Consider the following 22,615-nt stretch of genomic DNA (forward strand, 5'->3'; position numbering starts at 1 on the left):
GCTGCTGCTGCCCCTGAATTGACCCAGCCTTGCAGGGCTCCACTTTCCACCCCATCGCGTGTAAGAAGTTGAGCGTTTGAAGCTAGAGAAATCGGAGATGGAGAAGATGGAGGGAGATGACGACGGAAACATTGTAATATTGTGAAGTGTAGAGAGAGCCTCCAGATTTGTTGTCCTGTTTCTCACATCTCTCCTGCTCTTCCTGGCAGCCATTCCAAAGAGAAGTGAAGATGAATGAAGCTGTCAACCTCCACCACCCACATTCCGCCCATCTTATCTCAACAACCGAGGAAAGAGGAATCCGCTGAGTCAGCCCCTTTCTGTCTGGTGGTTCCAGACTCTGGTTGCTAGTCTCTCTAATTTGACTTTTTGTGTTTGGACTTTCACCCCCTTCTTCAAGTCTGATACTGCTGGCTGGGAGTTTCATCTCTCACCTCCTGATTTGAACTTTTTATCCGCGCACACGTACAGGACTTATACAGAGTTCATAACAACACCCCCAGACCAATACAAACTGAACCATCAATGGCACTTCCTCCCTTGCCCGGCCTCCACCGCCCCCATCAGTTCCGCCGCCTCGTCACAATGCTGCGCCATATCCACATCCTTGCCCGTTAGACCTCGCGGGTGGTGCGTCGTCCAGTGGATATCCACCGATCCAATCCGCTATTGAACCAGAACCATAGTCAGCCTCTTTATTCACGTAGTAATTCTTTCCGAACTGTCCATACACCCCCTTTTCTCCTCGCCATGTTAGATTCTTTCCCCCACCATTACCAGATGTCCAAAGCCCCCCTCATTAGGGACCCAGGAGGTATGGCCCCGGATAAGAAAGAAGAACGAATGGAGTCAACAAATACAAACACGAAGAAAAAAAAAAGAAAAAAAACCTACAACAGTCATAGTCGGATGATGCTTCATCGTGGCACTCTGCGAAGCTACCACATTCACAAAGCTCTACAGCTCCCAGTTAGCCCATCAATCACCCCCAGCCCCCCAAACCTTGCCAGCTGAACACTCCCGGCCCTACCCTTCCTCTTCCCCGGAAAATCAAGCTCGGAAAGGTTGGGTGCGAGAGGCGCGGCGGAAACCGCCTTGGAAAGGACTGGGCCAAACACTTACCACCGCCTTGAAATAGGTCTTGAAGAAGTACGTCTTCTGCACTCCCTGGCCCTCCGCATCCAGCGTCCACCCTTGCTCCGGCTGCAGCAGCGCGGTCAGGCGCGGCCGGAGCTCTTCCGCGTCGACGCCTTCGGCGAATTGCGGCTCAACGGCCGCGGAGTTCGCGGAAGCGGACATGCTGGAGGAGAAAGGGCGTGTCGTATTGGATGGGGAGAATGTTGAGTTATTTTGTGTCAGGTAGCTGCTGACGGAAGTGCTCCGAGTGAGGGGTGCAGTTCGGAGAGGACGGGCTGGGGAACCAGTGGAGGAGGCAGAAGAAACAGAGGAGTAGAGGCGGAAAGTAGATGGACGAGCGAAATAGCTCCTTTGTATACGAGGGAGAAGTATGCAAGGCCGTGGGCTTGCCCTGATGATGTGGTCCATGCTGGATGGGATGGGCCAGAAAGAGGGTGTCAACCAGAATTGCGGTCGGGATGCGCGCTGCGGCGGCGGCGTTTGCGCGGGTGGAGGTGAGAAGCTTCGGCCACCCGCCTAAGGCACGTGACCCGCCTCCGGGGGGCGGCGGGAGATCGACCCGCCCGCCGCGCTGAAGAGGAATGACGGGGCCAGCCAGCCAGCCAGCCAGCCAGCCAGTCAGTTAGCCGACCAGCCAACCGTAATCACCAGCCCTCTCGAGATGAAAAGGTCCATGGCTTAATCTTACTTACTTGACTACAAGACAAGCGTACGATAATTTAGACAGAGGCTGATACGAATAGTCGGATGACACCAAACTTGTGAATTCAAGAAATTATCCAACCCTCTATGGAGGAAATCTCATTGCGATCATGATGACAGCTGTTGACAACTGGAGACTAGCTCGTGGGACTGTAGGTTAAAGAGCGATAGGACAGGTACTCAGCCTAGGCCCGGAAACAGAAACCAAACAGTGAAGAACTGTCAAGCTGGGCGGAAGCTACCAGCCTGCCCATATCAGCTCCATACAGTAGGAGACGGAAGAATGAAGATAGAAGAATTGGATGCTATCTAGACTATCTAGGATAACAAAGTCCAACTCAGTGGAACAGGATCCTGGAAGGATAAACAGATCGAACGGTACAAGGCTAAATCGAGTCAAGACACACAAAACAAGATGGCTGAAGCCCTTCGCCACAGAAAGGGGGTATCAACGCTCGTTAATCACTTCACTAATATTATAGGAAAAGATGGTTTCTCGTCGCACGCCCAAGCCTATCGCGAGAAACTGTTCTTGCGTGACTGCACTCGAGAGTTGACCCCAGAGGCTGGACGAGAAGCCACATAGCTATTGGCCCGGCTACCAAAAGTCTGACGGATGCGCAGATTCTGCTGAGACCGAGCAAAGGAGTTCGCACGCGACCCAGAGGGTATCCGAGAAAGTCTTCGACCATGGGTTTGGAGTTCAACTCGTGCATCGGACAGTTGCTGGGCGAAAGGCGACCGCTTGCGAAGGACAGGCCCATACCAGTAAATGGCATAGACCGCAATGACAAGCAGAAACGAAATGCAGAACAAAATCGTGGAAGCATATTCGAGATGGTACTTTCCACCAATATCTATACAGTAATTGATTAGAACGACGTATCACAGATCATCAGATGGAGAAACTCACTCTGGAAGAAGGGTGTAGCAGGGATAGTAAGAACACCGGCCAGGAAGTCACGCGCCCATCCATTACCTCCGGTCGCAGAAGCCGAGTAAGGTCCGTAGGCACAGATCATGTAGTCGATGGTAGCCATATAGATACTGTAGTTGGCGATACCAACGATAGCGGAGAAGACCATGGTCCCGATCCAGTGAACAGGGGGGCCGAGACTGGTCCAAGCAAAGCCAATCAGTCCAATCGGCAAGCAGGGTGCGGTATAGAGCAGCCACCAAAGTCGAGATTCGTACTGAGCGCGTTCATCGTCGGGCTTGTTCCGGCGCTCTTTGATGTTCCGTTTGATGACAGGGATGAATGAGAACCACGCGATGAAATATCCAACCAGAATTGGAAGGAAGGACAGACCGAGGGCCACAGTGCTAAAGTTCCACTGATCGTAGACGAGGCTGAATGACTGAATGAACATGAAGATCAGTGCATCACTGAATCCACTCAGAAGAGAGAGGGTGAGGACAATTGGCTCAGTCAAGAACATCTTGAAAGGTCGGACCCAGGTATGTAGAACCTCGCTCATCGAGAAACGTTCCTTGAAAGGAACAAGTTCGTTGGGACCATAGATGTTGGGATCTTCGCCGCTCTCTCTTCTCTTCTTGGCAATTCGATCCATCATGATTGTGGTTCGAGTCTCAGGCACGAGAAGGAAATGCGCCACCTGGACAAATCCGCCGAAGATAAGCTGGATCCAAATGTTCCAGCGCCAGGGCAAGTACGCTTCGACGAATCCACCTACAACGGGCCCAATCACAGAGCCGCCGACGGATGAAAACACAACACAGGCGACGGCATATTGCTGGTCATCAGCCTCCCAGAGGTCAGCGATCATACCCAATGTGACCGAACCACCGGCTGAACTGAGGCCTCCCAGGGCACGTCCGACCATAATCGACGCGAAGTTGGGTGCGAGGGCCACGGGCAGTTGCCAAATATTAACCAAGAACAAACTCAGTTGTAGAATCGGTTTGCGGCCAAGCTCCTCACTCCAAGGAGCCCACAGTTCACAGCCGAAAGCATATAAAACCAGGAAAATCATTGCACCACAGCGGGCCGCCTGCATGCTGACACCAAACTCTTCTGAGATGCCGCCCAAAGCGTTCGAGTAGAGACTGGTATTGAAGTTCATGGATGTCTGGACAAGGAAGATGACGGTGATAATCATCCACTTCCGCCATGCCGGGAATGAGTAGCCCAGCTCATCGTAACAGTCGTCTTCGGTAAGTTCAATCTTATCGTAAGGTCCTTCCTCGTGATGTTGTAGAGTAGTCCCCGAGTCACGGTTGGCCGCCAACTCGGGCTTTTGCTCTGTCAAGGCTTTTTCGGTCGCTGGATCCAGGACAACATCGTTGTGGGTCGAAGAGGAAGCCTCCGAGCTATGATATTTTTCGTTATCGCTTAGATTGCGTCGGTCAGATTCTCCTCCCATGGCGGCCTGTAAAAAGTGTCTTTTAGTATATAGAACCCGATTTTAAGAATGAAGAATGCGAAACAAGTTGCAAGCCAAAGTTGATGAATCACAGCCCGAACCAAGCGGCAAAAGCGTGAAAGACAGAACCGAAACAAGCGGTAGGGACACAAAAGGTAGTATACAATCCACGTAGCGCAGTCCCAGGCACGCAAAAAGTGGTGTACCAGACGGTGGTAGATTTCAGGGAAAAACTCGGCGAATGCAATGACAACGAGAATAGGAAGAAGCAGGAAGCAAATGAAAACGCGAAGAGGGAAGGCTATAGCTTTTTCTAGCATTGAACGTAACAAGCAGACAAGCAAGAACTAATGGTATTGTGGTGAAAGATATGGGTTAAGTGGATGGTGAAACTTACAAGGTGAGTCAATCCACCTGGGGGATTGAATAGTAGATGCACAAACGACTTAGCAATCACTTCAGGAAGGAAGAATGGATGGGGGGGGGGCGTGCAAATTGCAGCTGTAATGAGGAAGTACGAGCTGAGCCTCAGTAATCGTATTGATTAGAAGGCGGGTGAGAGGCAGAGGATGAGAGACAAGAGAAGGAAAAAAATTCGGGAAGGAGGAAGAGAAGGAGATGAAGAAGAAGGATTTGAGGACAGTAACCCCAATAGAGAAGGAGTGCAGTTGTACTAATTGCAGTGAGCACCACAATGGAATAGTGCTGCAATAGTGTAGACGTGCTTCTTCCGGCAAACAATCCCAAACAGGCAAGTAGAAGTATGATTGCAACAACAGATCCGGTGGGTCACACAAGCATCGATTTCATCCATGCAAAATTAGGAGGGAAACCTCTTGCTTTAATAATAATGCACCGAGCCTCCCCTCCAGTGCCAGTGGAGCTAAAGAATAATGCCAGTGGTTAAAGTTCAGGCTGTCCAGGTATCTCCGACGAGGGCCACGAGCAGAAAGTGGAAAATGGATCCATGCAAGTTGAACTTCACCACCATGTCTTCCGCCCCCTTCGACACTACCGTACCCTATTGTGGCTTGGACTTCAGTCACACTCCTTTCTTTGTTGAGATGCCACCCAGATCTTATTTTTTTCATTCTTCTTCATGCCATTCACTAATTGCCTCCCATCGTTGTACCAGAAATGCAGTATCCCCCTCGTGGGCGGCCAGCGGACGGGGCACGTTGATGCAGCAGCGGGTTGCCAGATCAGGATGCAGGCTATAATCGAGTACTACCTCATCCAGACCACACGCAGAGAGTCCCACTTGCCACGCTACCTGAATCGAGCCAAGCAGCCAGTCATTCTACTCGATCTCTGGGCCGGATGGATCCGTCGCTCACATCATTACCCAAAACCGTTGTCTGACCTGGGAGGCAAACGGGCAAAAGCCCCGGAAGAAAAGGAACCTGCAAGAAGAGTGGCCGGGGAGAAGAAAGAATACATTGAACCCCCACTCCGGGGTCGGCGTTACTACGCTTGGATACCACTAAAGCACTAACACACACCATGACCGCCGCCGGAGTCGTTCTGGCCCGAAAGAAATCTCGACTTCAGGAATGCCCGCTTCGGGAAAGCCTACCACGGCACGAGAGTCGCGTGAGGCCGAAGCCAATAATGAGTGCGGTCTCTTCTTATCGGGACTGTACAAATGGCCACAGTCGAGACTTTCAACAATACTCACGCAGAAGCGTGTTCGACGCAAGGGTTAGGGGATACCAAGTGGCCAGGAGCAGTAGTACGGTATGCGCTTTCCCGGGCGATGGATTGTATGAGAGGCCCAACGCTTGGTCAACATTACGGCCATGATACTGCCAAGAAAATCATCAATAAAGCACAGGTAGAAAGTGCTAGATGAATGATTCATGGAAAGCAGACTATGATGATGATGATTATGATGGAAGTGGTGGTAACGTTAGTGGTGGTGGGATGATTATCCCCAATTCTTGATTTTTCTTTGACTGCTGACTAGCGCGGGTGGGTTTGCCTTTGGGTTCGGTCGGTTTCCCACGGGGTTGTTGGCTCGGGGTAGCCGTGCGTGACGTCAACTGCGCCAGTTCCATGCCGATCGTTTCCCCGACTTTTCAACGCTCAGATTACATCGAGTATTTTCCTCGAGGATCGACCCTCCCCTCCATGACATTTGTCTGTCATGATTGTCATTCGGCCTGATTTTAATTCCAGAAAATCGCGTCGAATCCTGTCAGTGCTTCAGGGGCATCCTTGCTGCACAACATGGGCATGGGCAGCCAACGCCTCATGGGTATCTCACGATCTTCCCCGGACTGAATCTCAGCCACCGATGACCAAGTTCTCTGGGACGAAAGTTGACGTTCGGCACATCAACTTAGCGCATACTACGTACACGTATACTACACTAGGATGAAGGGAGGACCACTTGATTCATCCTTCCTCCCTGACCGACTGCGCTAGTCTTGCAAAAACTCTTCGCAGTCAGCAGTCGGCCATCCAGTCTAAGCACAATCTTGTCGGCCTTCAACTTGTAAGGTGGTGTTGGTGGCGTGTAGCAGACGAAACACTATCACGGGATTTTAATTCAGATGAGGTCCGACAAAGAATCATCAGCAGTCTACGGTAGTAACGTCGTAGCACGGTCCTTGAGAACCAAGGGAAAATGATGAGAGTGAACCACCACTGACGCCAATTACCACCAAGAGTCGGTTAGTGCCGACAGCCACTGTCCGGTGGTTGAGCTAAGGCTCGAAGCCAAGACGATGTGGCGGACAATCCCCTGGCTTAGGTGATTTTTTTTCGGTCCAGGAGCGGCCGGGCCTCCTCTCGACTTTATGCAGACTGCAACCGACCGCAGAATTTTGCATTGTCTCAGTAGTCGGGATGTCGAGTCTAGACATTCCTCAGGAGAGTGGAGAGAATGTTCGGTTGAATGCATGTGTGAGAGACCCTGAGAAGAACAGAGACAGGTGAAAAGGAGGCGAGACCGAACGATGGGCGTGCCGGGAAGTTCGGGAGATGGCCGAATGTCTGTTTCCAGCACCGGCAATCTGTTTGCGGATGGAAGTCGGGGGTTGCCAGTGAACCGGGCGGGAGCGTCAGAGGAGCGTCAAATCCAGGCTTCTCTTTCACCGCCTGCCGATTCCACTCAATCCCCGCCATAAGTTGGGTTCCCGCCATTTCCCGGTCATTTTCCCTTCCCCATGAAATCCACCAAATCCACCAAATCAACACAAACAATCCTCCATATCCGCCAAGCTTGTCTCATCCCTGATTATCCTTTTTATCAATTTACGGTCCTTGATTATTGGGGTCGAGTCTCCAATTTCCGGAAAAGAGGCTTTCCACTTCTGATCCAGCTCCGTCATATGATCACAACCCAGACAGACGGTGATGTGTCCTGATATCAATTCTCTGCCTGCATCCCCGTCGCCTCATACCCATACCCGTACTTCCTCTTCCCCGCATCGCCAACGGGCTGTGTACGACCCCTTGCATCTGCCAAATTCTCCGTCGGGTTTCTCTTTTCTCAGCCTGGCCACCATGAATAACAGTCCTAACAGCCACCTGGGCGATCCCAATCACGCCGTTGCCACTGACCTGCCTCATCGGCCTGCCCCGATTTCCAGTACTCGTTCGGGAATCGCAGGTCCGGAACGACGCCGGTCCGCCGCTGGGTCCAACTCAATTTTGAACAGCAACAACAACAACAGCAACAGCAATGGCAACGCTAGTGAGTCGGTGTCTGGCGAATCCCCGCTTGCCCCTCACGACCATCGCTCCTCGTTGAGCCACAATGCACTGCGTACCTCTAGTTCCTCCAGTCTCGGGGGTAGTCCAATCATCGCCTTGGGGGACCCGCATCACCAGCGCGCGCCCTCGTTGGGGGAACTCCATCAGGAATTAGAACAGGAGCAAGAAGCACAGGTGGTATGATCGCGATTTTTTCTTCTCATTATTTTGCTGAAGGTACTGACTGATATGGCTCGATCAAGAATCGCCTGCTGCAGATGATCCGCAGCCAGCAGACTCAATTGCACCAACTCCAGCAACAGCACCAGCTGTCGCACCCGTCGTCCGGCACAGCAGTGGTCGACGACGCTGCCGTCCCCTTTCCCCCGGTTCCTCCGCACCCCGCCTCCGGTAGTCGGGCATCGACCCAATTAGCGTCCTCTCTGTCGAGTCGGCGCCCCTCCCGGCCCTCCAGTCAAGCCGGCTCACCCAGCCTGCGTCCCCGCGCTGATTCGTCACGCGTCCCGGAGGGACTGGAGTGGGTTGGAGGCATCGGGGAGAGCCCTGTCCGGCGGGGAAGCAGGGATGAAAGTGCATTCTACCAGGCTGAGGCGGCTATGCTGACCCGGGAGAATCAGATGCTGCGACAGCGCATTCGCGAGTTGGGTAAGTGTATATCCATCCAGTCTCAGCCCATGGAGCGGAGAAATGTCACTCCAGTCTACGTGCGTTCATCTGCAAATGACCAAATTCTAATTCACCATGCACAGAACGCCAAGTCAGCGAACTCACTGTTGGTGCCCAACCACTTCAACGTTCTGCGCTTCCTGGCAGCCAGGACACCGACAATGCCGGCGTCCAGGAACCCGCGGGTCGAGGATCGGCAAGTGACTTGTCGGACAAGACATGAGTGACTTTGGGCCACATGGGAACACATCCTGCCTCCTTCTCCTCCTGGCATAAAGTCTTAAGGATGACCCTCCAGATCGGCGGTGATCGGCACATTCTTCTGATCTTTACCGGGCGGCACTGACAACAAATAATTATCCGATTAGCCGGCCCAGCGCCGCGGAACAGAAAATGGTATAAAGTGTCTATTCACCCGATCCGATTATTCAACACATACCCCCCTTTCCTATGCGGTGGATACCAACTCGCCAAGTGTTTGCCTTCTTTTTCTCTTCATGTAATGTACATAAGTACACCTAATGACCTAATGTACACAGCGAATCTCGGCGTTGAATGATAATGAAGCCAGTCACTGGCCTGTGGATTGTTTATTGGGTTTGAAAGACCTAGACCTGAGCTTTTGTTCTTCAGTGCACACCCTCCCGGGTCAAGAACATACGAGGCCGTCTCACCGCCCAAACCCAGGGCTATTAAGCTTTGCCGCCGTGCAGTCAGCGATACCAGTGCCATTTAATTCACCCCTTACATATAACATAACCTCTAAGACCTCAACTCCAACCTTGCCTCCAGATCCCCCAAATCCACTCCGCCACGCAGTAGCACCGTACAGCACAGCCATCTCACAATAATCCAGACCCGGCTCCTGCAGAACATCCTCAAGTGTGGGGCGCAGACACGTAGAGTGTACCACAAGAACCCAGACCCCGATCTTTACCCAGCAAACCACCACAAGAACAAAGGCCCCAAGGAAAAAAAACCCCAAGTAATCACACCAAACACCCTCTAATCAAACCTTGTCGCCTGCCCAGTCAACCCCATCCTCTGATAAACTCGGTCCAGAAAGGGGAAGTCTCAGGCTTGTGTGAAATTCAGTCCAACAATCCTGCCGAGTTCGAACGATATCCCCTTTCTCGCCGTCTCTAGTTTTGTAGGTGGCCTGGGTCGTTTTTCCTTGGTTCTTGTTTGTGGGAATACTTATTTTTCTGCTTGTGGTTTGTGTTTACGGTGGTCATTGTCGTGGTGTTTGAGGTAGATGCGGGGGTTTATGGATCCGTTGGCCCACGGCTGGATTTATCTTGCACGGGGATGGGGCGATTAGGTATTGTATACGCTCTGCCTGTGTTGGATGGGTTGAGGTACTAATGACGAGGTCGAGCGGGTGGGGACGAAATCTGGGTGTAAATTGCCTCTTACGGTGCGGAATACGGGACACAGATTAGAGTTGGTGTGGTGGTGCTTGTAAGTAGAGGAGAGGGCGTAAGAAAAGACGGACGCGGAGGATCTTGGTTTTCTGGAATGACAGTCTCGAACCTAACTGGAATTTTTCTTCTCAAAGAAACTTTGTCGAGTTTACATCCTATCGTATTACTACGATGCGGTGTGGTGATATGTACCGAACGATGTCGTTGCACAACATAAACCATAAGTTATTTTTTCTCGTCGGTCGTTATATTTATGTACTGTAATAACGTTGCAGTCCTGCATATACATCCACCACTCCCCACATCCAACCTCATCCAACCTCCCTTCTCTTATCATACTTACAATACTACAGTTCAAGCGGTATACCCACCCCGCTGCTGCAGACTCTCAATCCTCCCCAACAGGAACTCCACCTGCCGATACGCAGCGCCAGGGACATACTGCGGGATTTCTACCAACACAGCATTTGCGTGTTAGCGCAACCCTTCCTTCTGCTGAACTTCGAACATCAAAAGAGCAAATCGAAGGAAGAACATACCATGGCCCGACAGATACACCGACGAAAACGTCAGCCCGCGCTCCGTATACGCCGTCCCCAGATACCCCGCCCCGGCGTCCAGATTGTAGGGGTCCGGCTCGGTCCCATCGTACAACTCCTGTAACCCGTAATGATAGGGCACGAACAGCGGCTGCGTGAGCGGGTCGCGCTGGAACCCCTGCGCCCCGTTCCAGGTCATGTTCTGGATGGTGGCGAGCGTCCCGTTCAGGATCAACAGGTAATCGAGCCACCCTTGGCCGATGAGGGTGTTGTTGGTGCGCTCGATGACGCCCGGGAGCACGGTCCACGAGCTGGGCGGCGAGCCGTCGCCCTCCGCGAAGATGGTGTTGCTGCCGCAGACGGAGTAGTCGGTGGGCGGCACGTGGAGGGCGCGCTGGACGTCCGTGCGGTTGAAGTAGTTGTTCGGTCCGTAGCCCAGGGACGGGAAGCCCATTACGTCCCAGAGGTAGGGGCAGAAGTCGGTCAAGTGGTAGAAGTTGAAGCAGGGGTTGACGTCGTAGGCGGCGCCGACGATCTCGTCCCAGACTAAACAGTTATCGGTGACGTTGGGGAGCGGCGGGAATGGGTGGACTGGCGGGTATTGGATCGCGGCGTCGAGGAAGGCGTTGTAGCCGCATTCGTCGGCGCGACGGTTGATGTAGCTTAGGAAGGTGGTGTTCAGGGCGAAGACGTTGGTGTAGTGGTTGAGGTGGCGGGCGGCGGGGGCTGGGAGTGGGGGGTTAGCTTTTTACATGCGTGGGTTGGGGTAGATATGGGGCTGGAGGGGGGTTACCGTAGATCATGACGGAATCATCGTTGATCGAGGGGTCGTTGATTTGAACGCCCTTCACGTTGAAGTAAGTCCCATTCTCTTCGTCGAGCATCGCGGACGCAATGTACGGGATGTACATCCCCGCGTAGCTCTCGCCGGTGAGGTAGACCTTCCGGCCGTGCAAACCAAATGTGTCGACGAAGTGCTTGAACCAGCTCTTGAACTGGGCGGCCACGTCCTCTTCGTTGTTGACCGTCGACGGGCCGGGCGAGAAGCCCGTGCCCGCGGGCTGGTCGACGTACACCACGTTCGTGAGGTTGGTCCAGGAGTACGGGTTGGGTACGGGTTTGTAGGTGCCGGATTGCCACAGGAAAGGGCCGTTCTCCTGCAGGAGTCCGTCCAGAGAACTGCAGCCTGGGCCACCGTTCAACCAGATGAGAATCTAGCTTGTTAGTCCACAAACACCGTTCAGGCAACATAATGAACTGCAAACCTCGTCGCTGGCGTAGGCATTCTGCGAAGGGAAAAACCAGAAGAAGAGACTGCTATTGCCGGTAGGAGTGTTCGGTAGCAGTCCAGCGTAAGATTCGCCCACGTCGAAGTCGACCTCAGGGATGCCGGTGCCGTTGACGAGGAACCCTAGCTTTCGTGAGCAAGACATACCAAGATAGCTACTTCGAACAGGAGGTTACACTCACGTCCGGTCTTGTTAGTCAGGTACGAGTAATCCCTGATACTGCTGGCGGGGGTCGACGCTGACCGGGGAGCCAATGCTTTGCGCTGAGAAACAGTTGCAGCGCGACGGTGCGGATTCTGCAGGCTGGCGACAGAGCCCAGCAGCAGCAGTGTTGCAATGGCCGTGGTGCAACGCATCTTGAGATCGGCTATGGAGTGATGATTGACTTCAGACCAGACCCTCGATCATCGGCCTACTTATAGGTCTGCGTGGAGACTGTGAGGGGGACACGCTCTGAGCAATATCGTAGCCGTTGGCCCTGCGTCATGGTCTGGACATTCATCGCTTGCTGAGATGAAAGCTGGTTTTGGCGTCCGAGACAAGCTCATATACACAATGAGGGGGCCGTCGGAGCCCCGACTGAGGTGTCAAGATTGTGGATCGCAACCGATATGCACGGAGTGATTTAGTGTGCCGTTTGCAAAGGCACCGGCAAATCACAGTCTAAGAGCCGTTGGACCCACGTGTAAGCGCAAGACAATATCTAGCATTCTTCGAATTGAACGGGAATGATTGATGGCTGTAGCGATTCGATGAGGGGAAGAGATCGGCGGGCGGATGAAGGATTCTGCCATCCAGCAATTGATGAGGTGCTGTTTTCATTTTATCCCATCTCATTTCATCTCAACTATGTCTTCTCATATGCATGCAGAGGATGTACTTCGGGAAATTGGCTGCAAGGCTTACAGCGCCAATGTACTAGCAATGGAATCCTTATCGTTATTACTGCTGAATGACACCCCCTAGCACTAGTCTCAATGCAGACAAGGTCCTGGACCATCTCCGATGCAGTCCGGTTATAATCTCGACGCGGCGATTTATGGCCGTTTCACAGTGGAGTGATCGGGTGTACCATGACTTGCGTCTTCTTCTTTCATCTTCCTGTAATATATTGCCTGTCAGCTAGGTCAGACACTTAACGGTCGTGCCCCCCAACTCCATGTGCGAAATAGATAATATCTCAACCATCGGCCAGAAACTACTGACGACAGCCACCGATCGGAAGCAGCACGAGACGGTTCATCAAGGTTGGCATGTCACTAATGATCAACAAGAACATTATAGTGGTTGCAGTTATCAGCACTATTCATCAAAACCGGGTTGTTTTAACCGGAGGTAACTTGGGCGCAGCTTTTGATGCCCTTCGAAAACTGACAACCGGGCCGTAAATGAATCAAGCACAACTCCCGGTGAAAGCAGATCAGAGAGTTCACACTGAACACAGGGGTGTTCTCTGACTGGGCCGGGCGGAAAATCCATTGGATTGGATTTCCGCTGGCTTTTATCCTCTGGACCATGTTTCCACCAGCCATAGTCGAGGCACGAACCGCAAAATGAGTTCCGTCGGACCAGATCAGCGGGGAGTATGCTTAGTAGGACAACACAAGAGCCAGTATGCTGTTGCAGCCCATGCACTTTCTGAGTCCTAATTGATCCGTTTCTGGGGCTATCGTAAAGGGACTTTCGAGACAAATGGCGGTCGGCGAGTAGCCAGGCGGAACTCACGAGGCGTGGCGTAAACGTGCACGATCATAGGCAGTGCCAAGTCACTATCTATTGCTGTCTCGATGCTTTTGTACGATGCTTAAAGCTTCGTGTCAAGCGGGGACGCGGTGACAGGTCAGAAAGGAGGCACGGGATCGGCGAGAAGTCAAGTCGCGCTCGCGGGATACCTAGTAGTTTCGGCGCCATCGTGGCTTGAGAGGCGTTGATTTGACGGAACGGTCACAGGAGCATTGATTGGTGGAGTTCAGTGGACAATGCGCACACTATTCCGAACATTGTCGCAGGGGAGCTTTGCGGGAGACGAAGTGAAGCAGATCGATGTGTATGGTGTGCTGTAGACAGACCCGCCAAGGGTGTCTTGGTGGAATCCCGCACCAATAAATATCCTCATGCCTTCTTCTCCTTCCACTCTCCATCCTGGTCGCATCCATGTGTACTGGCTCATTTCTTATCCACTTTATACTCTCCGCATTCAAGATTAAAAATAATGAGTGCCAAGCCCATGGGCAAATGATCGATTGCTTCTTTCACCTCACCGACAACTGGGTGCTGATCTCCTTGGAAGGCTTGAAGATGTGAAATCATCCCATCCGGCAATTGCGTGCTCTGGAGCCATTCACTCTCCGCCCGTGCCTCCTCTCTCCCCCTTCTTCACCCCCCTCCACATCAATGATCAGCCTTTTGTTTTCTCTGGTCCCTCTGCATAAGCTTGGCTACTTATTTATTCTCGTTCCTGCAGTTGAGTCGCACAAGATCATGGCCCTTTCTTTGTCCGGTGCTCCCCTCGTGTCACCCATTGGCCCCTTTTGAGTTATCATCTCGATCTCTATATCTTCCCCACCGCAACCTCGGCCTACAGATTCTTTGATCAAGCAGACAATCTTCGCTCAGTCAGATAGTTGTTGCTCAGACCTACCATAAATGTACAAATCCTGATTGTTGCACGCCTTTCTTACTCATGGCTGCCTCGACTCACGTTCGCCCCGCCGATGATGGCACGCAGCCCCTCCTAGAGGCGCAGGAATACGACTCTTACGCCTGGGTGCTGCTTGAAGATCACCCGCTTCGGTCTCATCCGACTGCATGCTGTCCCGGAATCTGGTGGATGCTTCAGCAGTGGTATGCCACCTTTCGGAAGCTCTGGGGCGATCGCATCTTTTCAATCATCTGCCTGCTGTTGATGTTTGGGTATGTCTCCATTCCCCTTGTCCTTGACTGAAACCTACAACAATCGCACTATATGTTACTGACTGAGTAACGTCTAGGGTGATGGTGCAATTCCTATCTTTACTGCCCGATGGATTGTCTTATCTCTTTTTCCGGGAGCACTACACAGCCCAGGCAGGGTTTGTTCATTGGCCTGCAGAGTTTGACGGGCAACCCGCTGCCTGTATTGCCTACAATCCACGATCGCATCCGGACGCCATTCAGTATGTCATCGCGGCGGGCTGTACGGGAATCAAAGCGGACATCTGGCTCCAGGACGAGGAGCTCTATGTCGGTACCTCCAACGCGAGTCTGAGACCACATCTCACCCTGCGCAATGTGTACCTTGACCCTCTCTTGCAGCATCTTGACGCAGAAAAGACTCCAGAGGGCTCTGTGCAGACTACCGCGACGAGCCATCACGGAACTGCGACGGACGAGCAGTTTGTTCTATTCCTGGAATTCCGATCGCCCATCACGGATGGCTGGCCACATCTTCTCGCTGAGCTGCAAACCTTGAACGAACGAGGGTACCTCACGCATCGCGACGACACAAAGATCGCCAACAAGGCTGTCACGATCGTCATCGTGGGCGACGAGAGCGTCGACGCTGCTCACGAAGAGTATCGAGAATATTTCAACCACGACAGTATCTTTGTCGATGACCAACTGTTCACGAAAAGACCCAAGTCATCGTCTAGGCGTCAAGGAAATCAAGCTCAATCAATCAAAAGCAAAGGAAGTCAATCCCGACCGTCTTGGCAAGAGTGGAAGAATTCGACCTCGAAAGAGGTACAGCAGAATGTGCGATCGGTATTCACCACGACCGTGAGCTTCAGTGAAGAAGTCGGATCTCCTCATCGAGGACGATTTTCTCGACAACAACTCGATTTGATCCGGGCCCACGTGAAGCAAGCCCACAAACGCGGGCTAAAGGCGCGATTTGGAGACATCCCGTGTGGCTCGCAGAGGATGCAACGTTTGACTTGGAGAGTCTTGGTCAAGGCCGGCGCAGACCTCATTGATGTAGACTGGACAGGCTGTCATCGGCAACCATGGCGGCAGTTCTTTACGACAGGGTTGGCTTAGGAAGTTATAACCACGATTCTCTCTTTTGCCCTAGTTGATAGTAATGGCAAGCTATGTACATAGTGATAATAAAGATGTCTAGTGCAAGGGCTGATAGGTGCTCGGGGCCGGTTTCCACCTCGGCCGACAAATTGAATACTAAAGGTTATCTATGACTGGTGCACGGACCGTTGGTCGTCGATTCCAACCAGTCCGTGACACCAGTGCAACCCAGTCAAAAAGAAGGAAAAAAGAACAGGGCAAAGCAGAGCAGAGCAGAGCAGAGAAGAGCAGAGCACCGTGGCTAGCAGGGGTGGCTCCTCAATCCTGCAACCGGACCGACGCAAGGGGAGAGCTCGCCTCCCCTCCACTATGCTCTCTGCTGTGTAGCGATCAATGTGGCAAGCGGGCCAGCCTGAGTGTCGCATCAAATAACCCGATCGATCGTCTCAGAAAATCAGCTGCATTGTTTTGAGAATTCCATGAATCTCTCAGAATACTGCCATCCTATTATGTTGATGCATCGACGAAAACAACGCTCAAATCCCAAGTTAAGGTGCAACTCCGAGGATACTATGTAGAAGTTGTACAATACTGCACTGTACTCAAGTAAGCCGGATTAGATACTGTAGCAGGGGCGATCCCCCAGGAAATTCATTCCATGGAAGGGGGTCCTGGGATCGGCAGATTGTCACGCACTGCAGGTGGATACGTTACATACTTGGGGCCGAAGCAGGCTGCGGGCGGGAGGCAGACGGGCGCCTATTGTTGGATATCAGATTCAAACCTTGTCCGTGTTGACTCTCCCTTCCGGATTGATGGTTGTACTGTCCATGGAATAACAATGCTTTTCAGTGCAATCATAATACTTTCCCATGTGTTTTGACTGGTAGAGGAGGTTCCATAATTGGCAGGACGCATGACACGTCGCTGGCTGCATGGTCGACTAAGACCCAAGATATATTGGGCATTGGCGAGGGAGGGGAAGAGAGGAGAGGGGTAGATAGTAGTGGTGGTGGTTATACTGATAATAGTAGTGGTAGTAGTTCACCTACCTGGTAGCAGCAGCAGCTCTATAACTAGGTGTATGTAGTCCGGTTGGTGCCTTATTCTTCCTGTTTGTTTATTTATTGCTTTTTCAATTTTCTTCCCTTTTTTTTTTTTTGCATGGGTCCACCCCGTTTTTCCCCGCTGCCACGACGGCCCCATCCTGTTAGTTTCCCTCGCATTCCCTGGTCCTGACTTTAATGACTTTCTTTACTCACAGCTGAATTTACACACAAGGTTTCCCTTTCCCTTTCCCTTTTCCTTTTCTCCCTTCCCAATAAGTCTCTCCTAGCCTGGATTTACGGCCAGCGTGATTGGTACAGCCGCTCACTCACTAACCCAACTACAAGGTAAACTTACTCGACTCTATTCTAATTCCACTCGCACTAGTCGGAGTGAGATCCATCCATCCATCCAGTCGATCCAATCCATCCATTACTCACCGTTTTTCTTCGTGTTTTCTTTTCTCCTTCGCGCTCGTTTCCCCTTCTCCTCCTCTCCACACCTACCTTTCTCCTCCCTCCTCCTCCCTCCCTCCCTCCTTTATCCATCCCATCTCCTATCTTTATCTCTACCTTTCCCTCTGCCTCTGCCTCTGATTCTGCCTCCCCCGACTGATTTGGTTCTCATCCAGCTGAATTTCAACCTCTCAGCACTGGCTAGCTAGGTGTTGTTGTTTCACTCCACCAGAGGATTCTGGAGAGGGAGATTAAACTCGACTTGTGCCGGGGATTGCAAGCTACCGAGTGCCGCTGTTGCTGTTGCAGCTTGTGCTTGCTTGCTTGAAACTCAGCTTCCACCGCCATTTCGCCGGACCCCCCCCCCCATTCCGCGCCCGAACGCAACCCAACACACCTCCTCACTCTTCGTTTTTTCTCCTTTCCGATCGCTTCTCCGCTCACTCACCATGATGATGGATTTCCAAAAACACCACCCGCCGCCACCGTATCACCCTCATCCCTCGCTGTTGGGAGCGGTTGCCCACGATTCTCGAGGGGCGCCCTCAGCGCCGCCCGCCGCGCGCGCCTACGGAGGACCGCCTCGGCCACCATCACCACGCCCATACTACGAAATGCTTCAACGACGAGAGTCCGAGATGCCTCGATCGGCTGCCACGACCCCGGGTTACAATTATCCGACCCCTTCGTCCGCTCCCGCCCCCGTTTCCTCCGTCGCGTACACCCATGAGCCCGCCTACGCATCCTTGCGGCCAGAATCATCCGGGTATCACCTCGCACCGACTGGCCACGGTTCCTCCAAGAAGCATAATCTTCCGGCTGGGCAGCGAGACTCTGATAACCGCCATGATCCCCCTTATGATCATAATTATCTCAATCACCAGGATCGACGGATGGTGTATCGTGAAGGTAGGCCAGTTTAGTTTTTTCTTGCTCTAAGATATTAGTTTGGTTTGCTTTTTCGGTTCAACACTGCGCTTTGAGTTTTAATGATTCTTCCCGCCGCTGGTGGTGGTGGTGGTGGTGGTGATGGTGGTGGTGATGGTGTTGTTGTTGCTGGGTGCCTGAGCTGAACTGGGTAGCATCTCGGAAGGCCAGATCATGGATGGGATGGCAGCCAATGCCTGCTAGACATGACCAATGGCGCGCATGAAAATGTACGGGATAAGCGACCAGGGACGTGGCAGAAAACCCGGTAACTGCAGGCGGGAAGATGACTCTTTTGTCTTTTTGTCTTTTTGTCTTTTTGTTTTTTTTGGGGGGGGTTCCCGATTCATGACACATTTCTACTCAACACGACCCAAGCTCTGCTGCGGCACCGTTTGGTTTGGTTTGGTTTGTTTATCCATCGATTTACAAACAACCTTACCTACAAACGGGGGAGAGAGAGGGGGGGGGGAAAAGCAGAGACTGGGGCGGCCGGGCCAATCAGCGAGGGATCATCAGCCGCGTCTGTGGCGCCTGATCGCCTTCCAGCCCAGGAAGCCTCGGGAGGGCTAGTCCTCTTCGGGTTTAGCCTCGACTGCCAGGGCATCCTTACTCGATCAGGACTAGTGATCCAGGCCCGCCCAGAGTCACGGGTTCTGCCCCGGTTGTGGAACTCGCTTTGCTTTCTTGTCCGTCGCGCGCCTTCCTTCGGGTTTCTCTCCCATTCCCCGTTTATCTCATCATCACCATCATCACCACCACCTGCTTCGGCACCTTGCGCCTTCACCCTCGCCTCCCTCTTCATCCTCTTCTCTTCTCGCATTCATCTTCCTTATACCCTATTTCCTGCTCTAAGTTGTTGCGCTTAGGGGTCTCGAATATTCCTAACCGATTCTTGCCCCTTGTTTCCCTCCTCCCCTCCTCTTTCGTGTTCTCAGCGCTCCCTCAGCCCCCTCATCTGTGCATGCGATATGAATCCACCCCCGTCGCATGACCAGGGCCGTCGAAGGTCCTTGGGCGGCAGTGGTAGCTCCGGGTTCCCTGGTATGTGCCAGACATCCTGGCTCGCAGCGTGTTTTGTCGTCGCAGTCTTTCGCCGGCCCCCGACCAATCTCCATCGCCGTCTGCTATCTGGCTTCTTGTGCTGAACTCCGTCGGACATACTTGGGCTAACTCCGATCACTCTTTTCTCTCTACAGGTGTTCAAGATGCCTCAACCGCACAGCCGCTGGGCGCCCGCCGCATGCCTCCTCCCTCGTCGCCGCAGCACTATCCCGCGCGCGCTCCACCCGGCACCACACACTCTCTGCCTACCCCTTTCTTGTCGCGTGAGCCTCCCAGCAATCCGGCTCATCATCGTCCCGGGAGCAGCATGTCAATATCGTCCATGCTGGGCGCGGACGCTGACCGACCAGGCCGGGATGTAGGCTCCTCGATTTTTGGCCGTCTGCCCGTCACGTCCGCCTCATTTGGCAACGCGCATCCGCCATCGGCTCCCGGCGCGATGTCGCCGCCGACCGCGCCCGCCCGCCCGTCTCCGCTCGACTACCCTGTCTTCCGACGATCGCAAACTCCCGAAAAGTCCTTTGCCAAGAACCAACCCCCGCGACCGTATCGATCAGGGTCCGGTGGTGTACCCCAGGCGATTCCCGAGCAGGCCAAGTTCGGTGGTCCGCCACGCGGTCACCCATCCACCCAGTTTCCCGACAAACCCCACTCAACACACCCATCCCCTCAGATCCCCTCGGCCGATGCTCCGTACAATGAACCTCGCCGAACCAGCTTCAGTGGACCGGTACCTCGTCCCAGTAGTCAGCCGCAACATCTCGAACCGCCGCCTCGCACGGCCGGCTACAGTCCGTTGTCTCGACCGATCGCAGTGCCCACAACCACTAGTATGGGAGAAGGATCATTTGTGCCTACACACCAGCGAGCCTCATCCTATATGGGCCATGAGCTGCCGCACAGTCGTTACGGGGGACTTTACACTGATCGTCACGCGGAGGAACAAGCCATTCGGGAGCGGGAGCGCGCAGTGGCACATGAAGCCGAGTCCAAAGCTGCGGCGCACGTTGTTCCTCGCTTCGGCCAACCTTATGGAGACCGCGACGCAGCCGCTGCTCGGTCCCAGGGGCCTTCCGCCTGGGAGCTTGGACGCTCGCAACCCGCGTCCCCCGAGGTCAAGCGCTTTCCCGCCCCGGAGCCGGGCGCTGGCTTTGGCTTCGGTGCCATCCAGAACTACACTAAGTCGTTGGGGTCTCAGCTAGGCGGGTCGCGGGCCCCATCGCTCTCCGTGCACTCGCAGTCAGGCCAGCCCACTCCCCCGTCGCATGAGCAGACACCATACCTGAGTAAGCTACAAACCGACACACGCGCCTTCCCGGTCAGCTCTTCCGCTGCCTCTGCGGGTATGATTCTTTCTGCCGCCTCGGATGAACAGCGACGCAAAGGAAGCGATGAGCTCCTAGCGCATCGGAATTTGCTTAGCGTCGGGCTGGACGCGAAAAGGGGTGGACGAGCCTCACCGCTGCCCCAGGCGGTGCAGGGAGCTCAGGCGCAGATCTTGGGCCCCGCTGGGGAATCAGGAATCAAAAATGAGCTGGGCCGTGTGTTCTCGGGGATCGGAAGTGGAGTGGGCGGCGTGACGGGGTCCACGGCCGGGAGCGGACCATCGACGCCCATGACCTCAGCCAGCCCTTTCAAACGGGACAGTGCCACCGCCCGGTCCACCAACAGTGAAACGACAGCGGATGAGACCAAGATTCCCCGCCCTACCTCCGCCAACGGGAAGCGATCTCGGAAATCGCGCGACGAAGACATTCGGCCTGAAACCGAGGCTGGGGCATTGGGCGCAGCCTCCCGCGGGCGGCGAAGTCGGCACGTTCACCACCACCACCATCAGTAAGCTCCCCCAAACCTTTGTCTGACTATGACGTATACTAATCTCGACGTAGCCATCATCACCACCGGCATAAACCGGAGGAAGAGGCGGCCGCCCTCGGCCAGAATCGACCTCTATCGTCGATGAACTTTGTCCATCGCACGGCGACCCCCGCGGATGGGCCAGCCACCGCGGCGGCAGCGACGCTTGCTCATCATCATCACCATCACCCCCACCACCATCACCATCATCATCACGCTCCCCGACCAGCCGGATCAGCGGCTCCTGCTTCCTCTGTCACTCCGATTCGGGAACCTCGCACAGTGGTAACCATTGAACCTCTTCTGACAAGCGTCGCCCATCTTCCTCGTCACCACCTAGGCTCTACCCTGTACGCTCCTCATATCGGGGTACCAACAGAAAAGGCTACCTTGGAAAGTGCCAAGTTTGGGTACACCACCACGCCTGTTCCTTTGCCCCGCTTCGAAGGGAAAGAGAATTGCACGTTCACCATCCGCGTCCCCCGCTTCCGAATCGATAACGGCCGTCGCGAGGAGATTTGTGCTCGGCGTGCGCTTTGGGGAACCGGCGTTTATACCGACGATTCCGACCCCGTTGCGGCAGCCATTCATTCTGGCTTCATTCGGGGCGCCTGGAGCGAGGATGTCGATGTGGACTTGCTTGACCTGGAGATCCGCGACACATACCAACACGCTCCCCAGAGAGCACAAGACATCGGCCTCGAAGAGGGCGAGCGACCCCGGGTGCCCCCCGTTCCCCCTCCGACCAAGACCTCCACATCACCATTCTCATCCTGCCTCGTCTGGAACGGTACGAATCCAGCGTGCTGTTCGGCCTCCGGTCTCGAGCCTGGGAAGGCCACCACGACGGCATGAGCTACAAAATCCTTCGGACGGAATGGATCGACGAGGGCGTCGGCCGCGGCGAAGAACGCAGCGGCGCCGCCCGCCGCAAGCGCCTTCGTACCCTGATGCAGACGGGCCGCATCTGCACGGGTCCCGGGGTGATCAAATTGGACCAGCTGCGCAATGGAATCCAGGTGCCGCGCCGCAAGAAGATTGAACCGAGTCGAGAACAGCCATCGCCGATGCAGACCGTCTCGTGAGCAGGGACTGGGTTATGGATTCAACTGTGATCCAGTTTTTTTTCTTCAAGTCCGTCTGGAATTGTTCGGCCTTTTTTTGTGTGTCTATCTATCCATCCTTGTATGGCGTTGCGAGGGTCTTATTCCTATTCGTTCTTGCTGCAGTATCATTAGCGAGGCGTGGTATTTTTTTCTTTTTTTACGCGTGTGTGTGCAGCTTGATTCAAAGTACATTTTGTTTTGCTTATAGGTAATTCTCAAGACATGACAGATCTGTTTTGTTTTGTGGGTTGATGCCTCAGGGTTGTTTGTGTACCTAGCCCGTTTTCGTCATTTT

At 53.7% G+C, this 22,615-nt stretch overlaps 6 protein-coding genes across 6 annotated transcripts; 3 read left to right on the forward strand and 3 right to left on the reverse strand.

Moving 5' to 3' along the window:
• Positions 1-181: 181 nt before the first annotated feature.
• On the reverse strand, positions 182-1,445 carry ASPACDRAFT_77722 (4a-hydroxytetrahydrobiopterin dehydratase). The gene is made up of 3 exons (XM_020205025.1): positions 1,123-1,445; positions 895-957; positions 182-666 (listed from the first exon to the last, which is right to left on the reverse strand). Exons 1-3 carry the CDS (start codon positions 1,297-1,299, stop codon positions 523-525), a joined length of 384 nt encoding a protein of 127 aa, XP_020057179.1. The 5' UTR covers positions 1,300-1,445; the 3' UTR covers positions 182-522.
• Positions 1,446-2,352: 907 nt separating this feature from the next.
• ASPACDRAFT_27740 (putative MFS multidrug transporter) lies at positions 2,353-4,223 on the reverse strand (the record flags this gene model as incomplete). The annotated part of the gene is made up of 2 exons (XM_020199514.1): positions 2,353-2,696; positions 2,753-4,223. The coding sequence occupies 2 exons, from the start codon at positions 4,221-4,223 to the stop codon at positions 2,353-2,355; spliced, it is 1,815 nt and encodes a 604-aa protein (XP_020057180.1).
• A 3,170-nt stretch (positions 4,224-7,393) lies between these two features.
• On the forward strand, positions 7,394-9,297 carry ASPACDRAFT_117348 (uncharacterized protein). Its single transcript, XM_020196050.1, has 3 exons — positions 7,394-8,120; positions 8,186-8,588; positions 8,693-9,297. The coding sequence occupies exons 1-3, from the start codon at positions 7,734-7,736 to the stop codon at positions 8,830-8,832; spliced, it is 930 nt and encodes a 309-aa protein (XP_020057181.1). The 5' UTR covers positions 7,394-7,733; the 3' UTR covers positions 8,833-9,297.
• Positions 9,298-10,240: 943 nt separating this feature from the next.
• Positions 10,241-12,576, reverse strand: cpdS (putative serine carboxypeptidase (CpdS)). The gene is made up of 5 exons (XM_020198751.1): positions 12,043-12,576; positions 11,838-11,983; positions 11,366-11,786; positions 10,573-11,298; positions 10,241-10,485 (listed from the first exon to the last, which is right to left on the reverse strand). Exons 1-5 carry the CDS (start codon positions 12,215-12,217, stop codon positions 10,388-10,390), a joined length of 1,566 nt encoding a protein of 521 aa, XP_020057182.1. The 5' UTR covers positions 12,218-12,576; the 3' UTR covers positions 10,241-10,387.
• A 1,752-nt stretch (positions 12,577-14,328) lies between these two features.
• ASPACDRAFT_77726 (uncharacterized protein) lies at positions 14,329-16,080 on the forward strand. Its single transcript, XM_020205026.1, has 2 exons — positions 14,329-14,774; positions 14,852-16,080. The coding sequence occupies exons 1-2, from the start codon at positions 14,545-14,547 to the stop codon at positions 15,879-15,881; spliced, it is 1,260 nt and encodes a 419-aa protein (XP_020057183.1). The 5' UTR covers positions 14,329-14,544; the 3' UTR covers positions 15,882-16,080.
• A 1,734-nt stretch (positions 16,081-17,814) lies between these two features.
• Positions 17,815-22,299, forward strand: ASPACDRAFT_117355 (uncharacterized protein; the record flags this gene model as incomplete). The annotated part of the gene is made up of 4 exons (XM_020196051.1): positions 17,815-18,274; positions 19,492-21,193; positions 21,247-22,004; positions 22,043-22,299. The coding sequence occupies 4 exons, from the start codon at positions 17,815-17,817 to the stop codon at positions 22,297-22,299; spliced, it is 3,177 nt and encodes a 1,058-aa protein (XP_020057184.1).
• Between the last annotated feature and the right edge of the window lie 316 nt (positions 22,300-22,615).

Source organism: Aspergillus aculeatus (genome assembly GCF_001890905.1).
Source record: "Aspergillus aculeatus ATCC 16872 unplaced genomic scaffold ASPACscaffold_6, whole genome shotgun sequence".
Taxonomy (NCBI): Eukaryota; Fungi; Ascomycota; class Eurotiomycetes; order Eurotiales; family Aspergillaceae; genus Aspergillus; species Aspergillus aculeatus.

Excerpts from the sequence above, each read along its gene's own strand:
- ASPACDRAFT_117348 (XM_020196050.1), top strand. The coding sequence starts at position 7,734 with ATGAATAACAGTCCTAACAGCCACCTGGGCGATCCCAATCACGCCGTT. Across the intron at positions 8,121-8,185 it reads AGGAGCAAGAAGCACAGGTG|AATCGCCTGCTGCAGATGAT; the intron begins GTATGATCGCGA and ends GGCTCGATCAAG. Across the intron at positions 8,589-8,692 it reads ACAGCGCATTCGCGAGTTGG|AACGCCAAGTCAGCGAACTC; the intron begins GTAAGTGTATAT and ends CACCATGCACAG.
- ASPACDRAFT_77722 (XM_020205025.1), bottom strand. The coding sequence starts at position 1,299 with ATGTCCGCTTCCGCGAACTCCGCGGCCGTTGAGCCGCAATTCGCCGAA. Across the intron at positions 958-1,122 it reads AGACCTATTTCAAGGCGGTG|AGCTTTGTGAATGTGGTAGC; the intron begins GTAAGTGTTTGG and ends TGGGAGCTGTAG. Across the intron at positions 667-894 it reads ATCATCCGACTATGACTGTT|CGGATTGGATCGGTGGATAT; the intron begins GTAGGTTTTTTT and ends CTGGTTCAATAG.
- cpdS (XM_020198751.1), bottom strand. The coding sequence starts at position 12,217 with ATGCGTTGCACCACGGCCATTGCAACACTGCTGCTGCTGGGCTCTGTC. Across the intron at positions 11,787-11,837 it reads ATGCCTACGCCAGCGACGAG|ATTCTCATCTGGTTGAACGG; the intron begins GTTTGCAGTTCA and ends CTAACAAGCTAG. Across the intron at positions 11,299-11,365 it reads TGATTCCGTCATGATCTACG|CCCCCGCCGCCCGCCACCTC; the intron begins GTAACCCCCCTC and ends CCCCACTCCCAG.
- ASPACDRAFT_77726 (XM_020205026.1), top strand. The coding sequence starts at position 14,545 with ATGGCTGCCTCGACTCACGTTCGCCCCGCCGATGATGGCACGCAGCCC. Across the intron at positions 14,775-14,851 it reads TGCCTGCTGTTGATGTTTGG|GGTGATGGTGCAATTCCTAT; the intron begins GTATGTCTCCAT and ends AGTAACGTCTAG.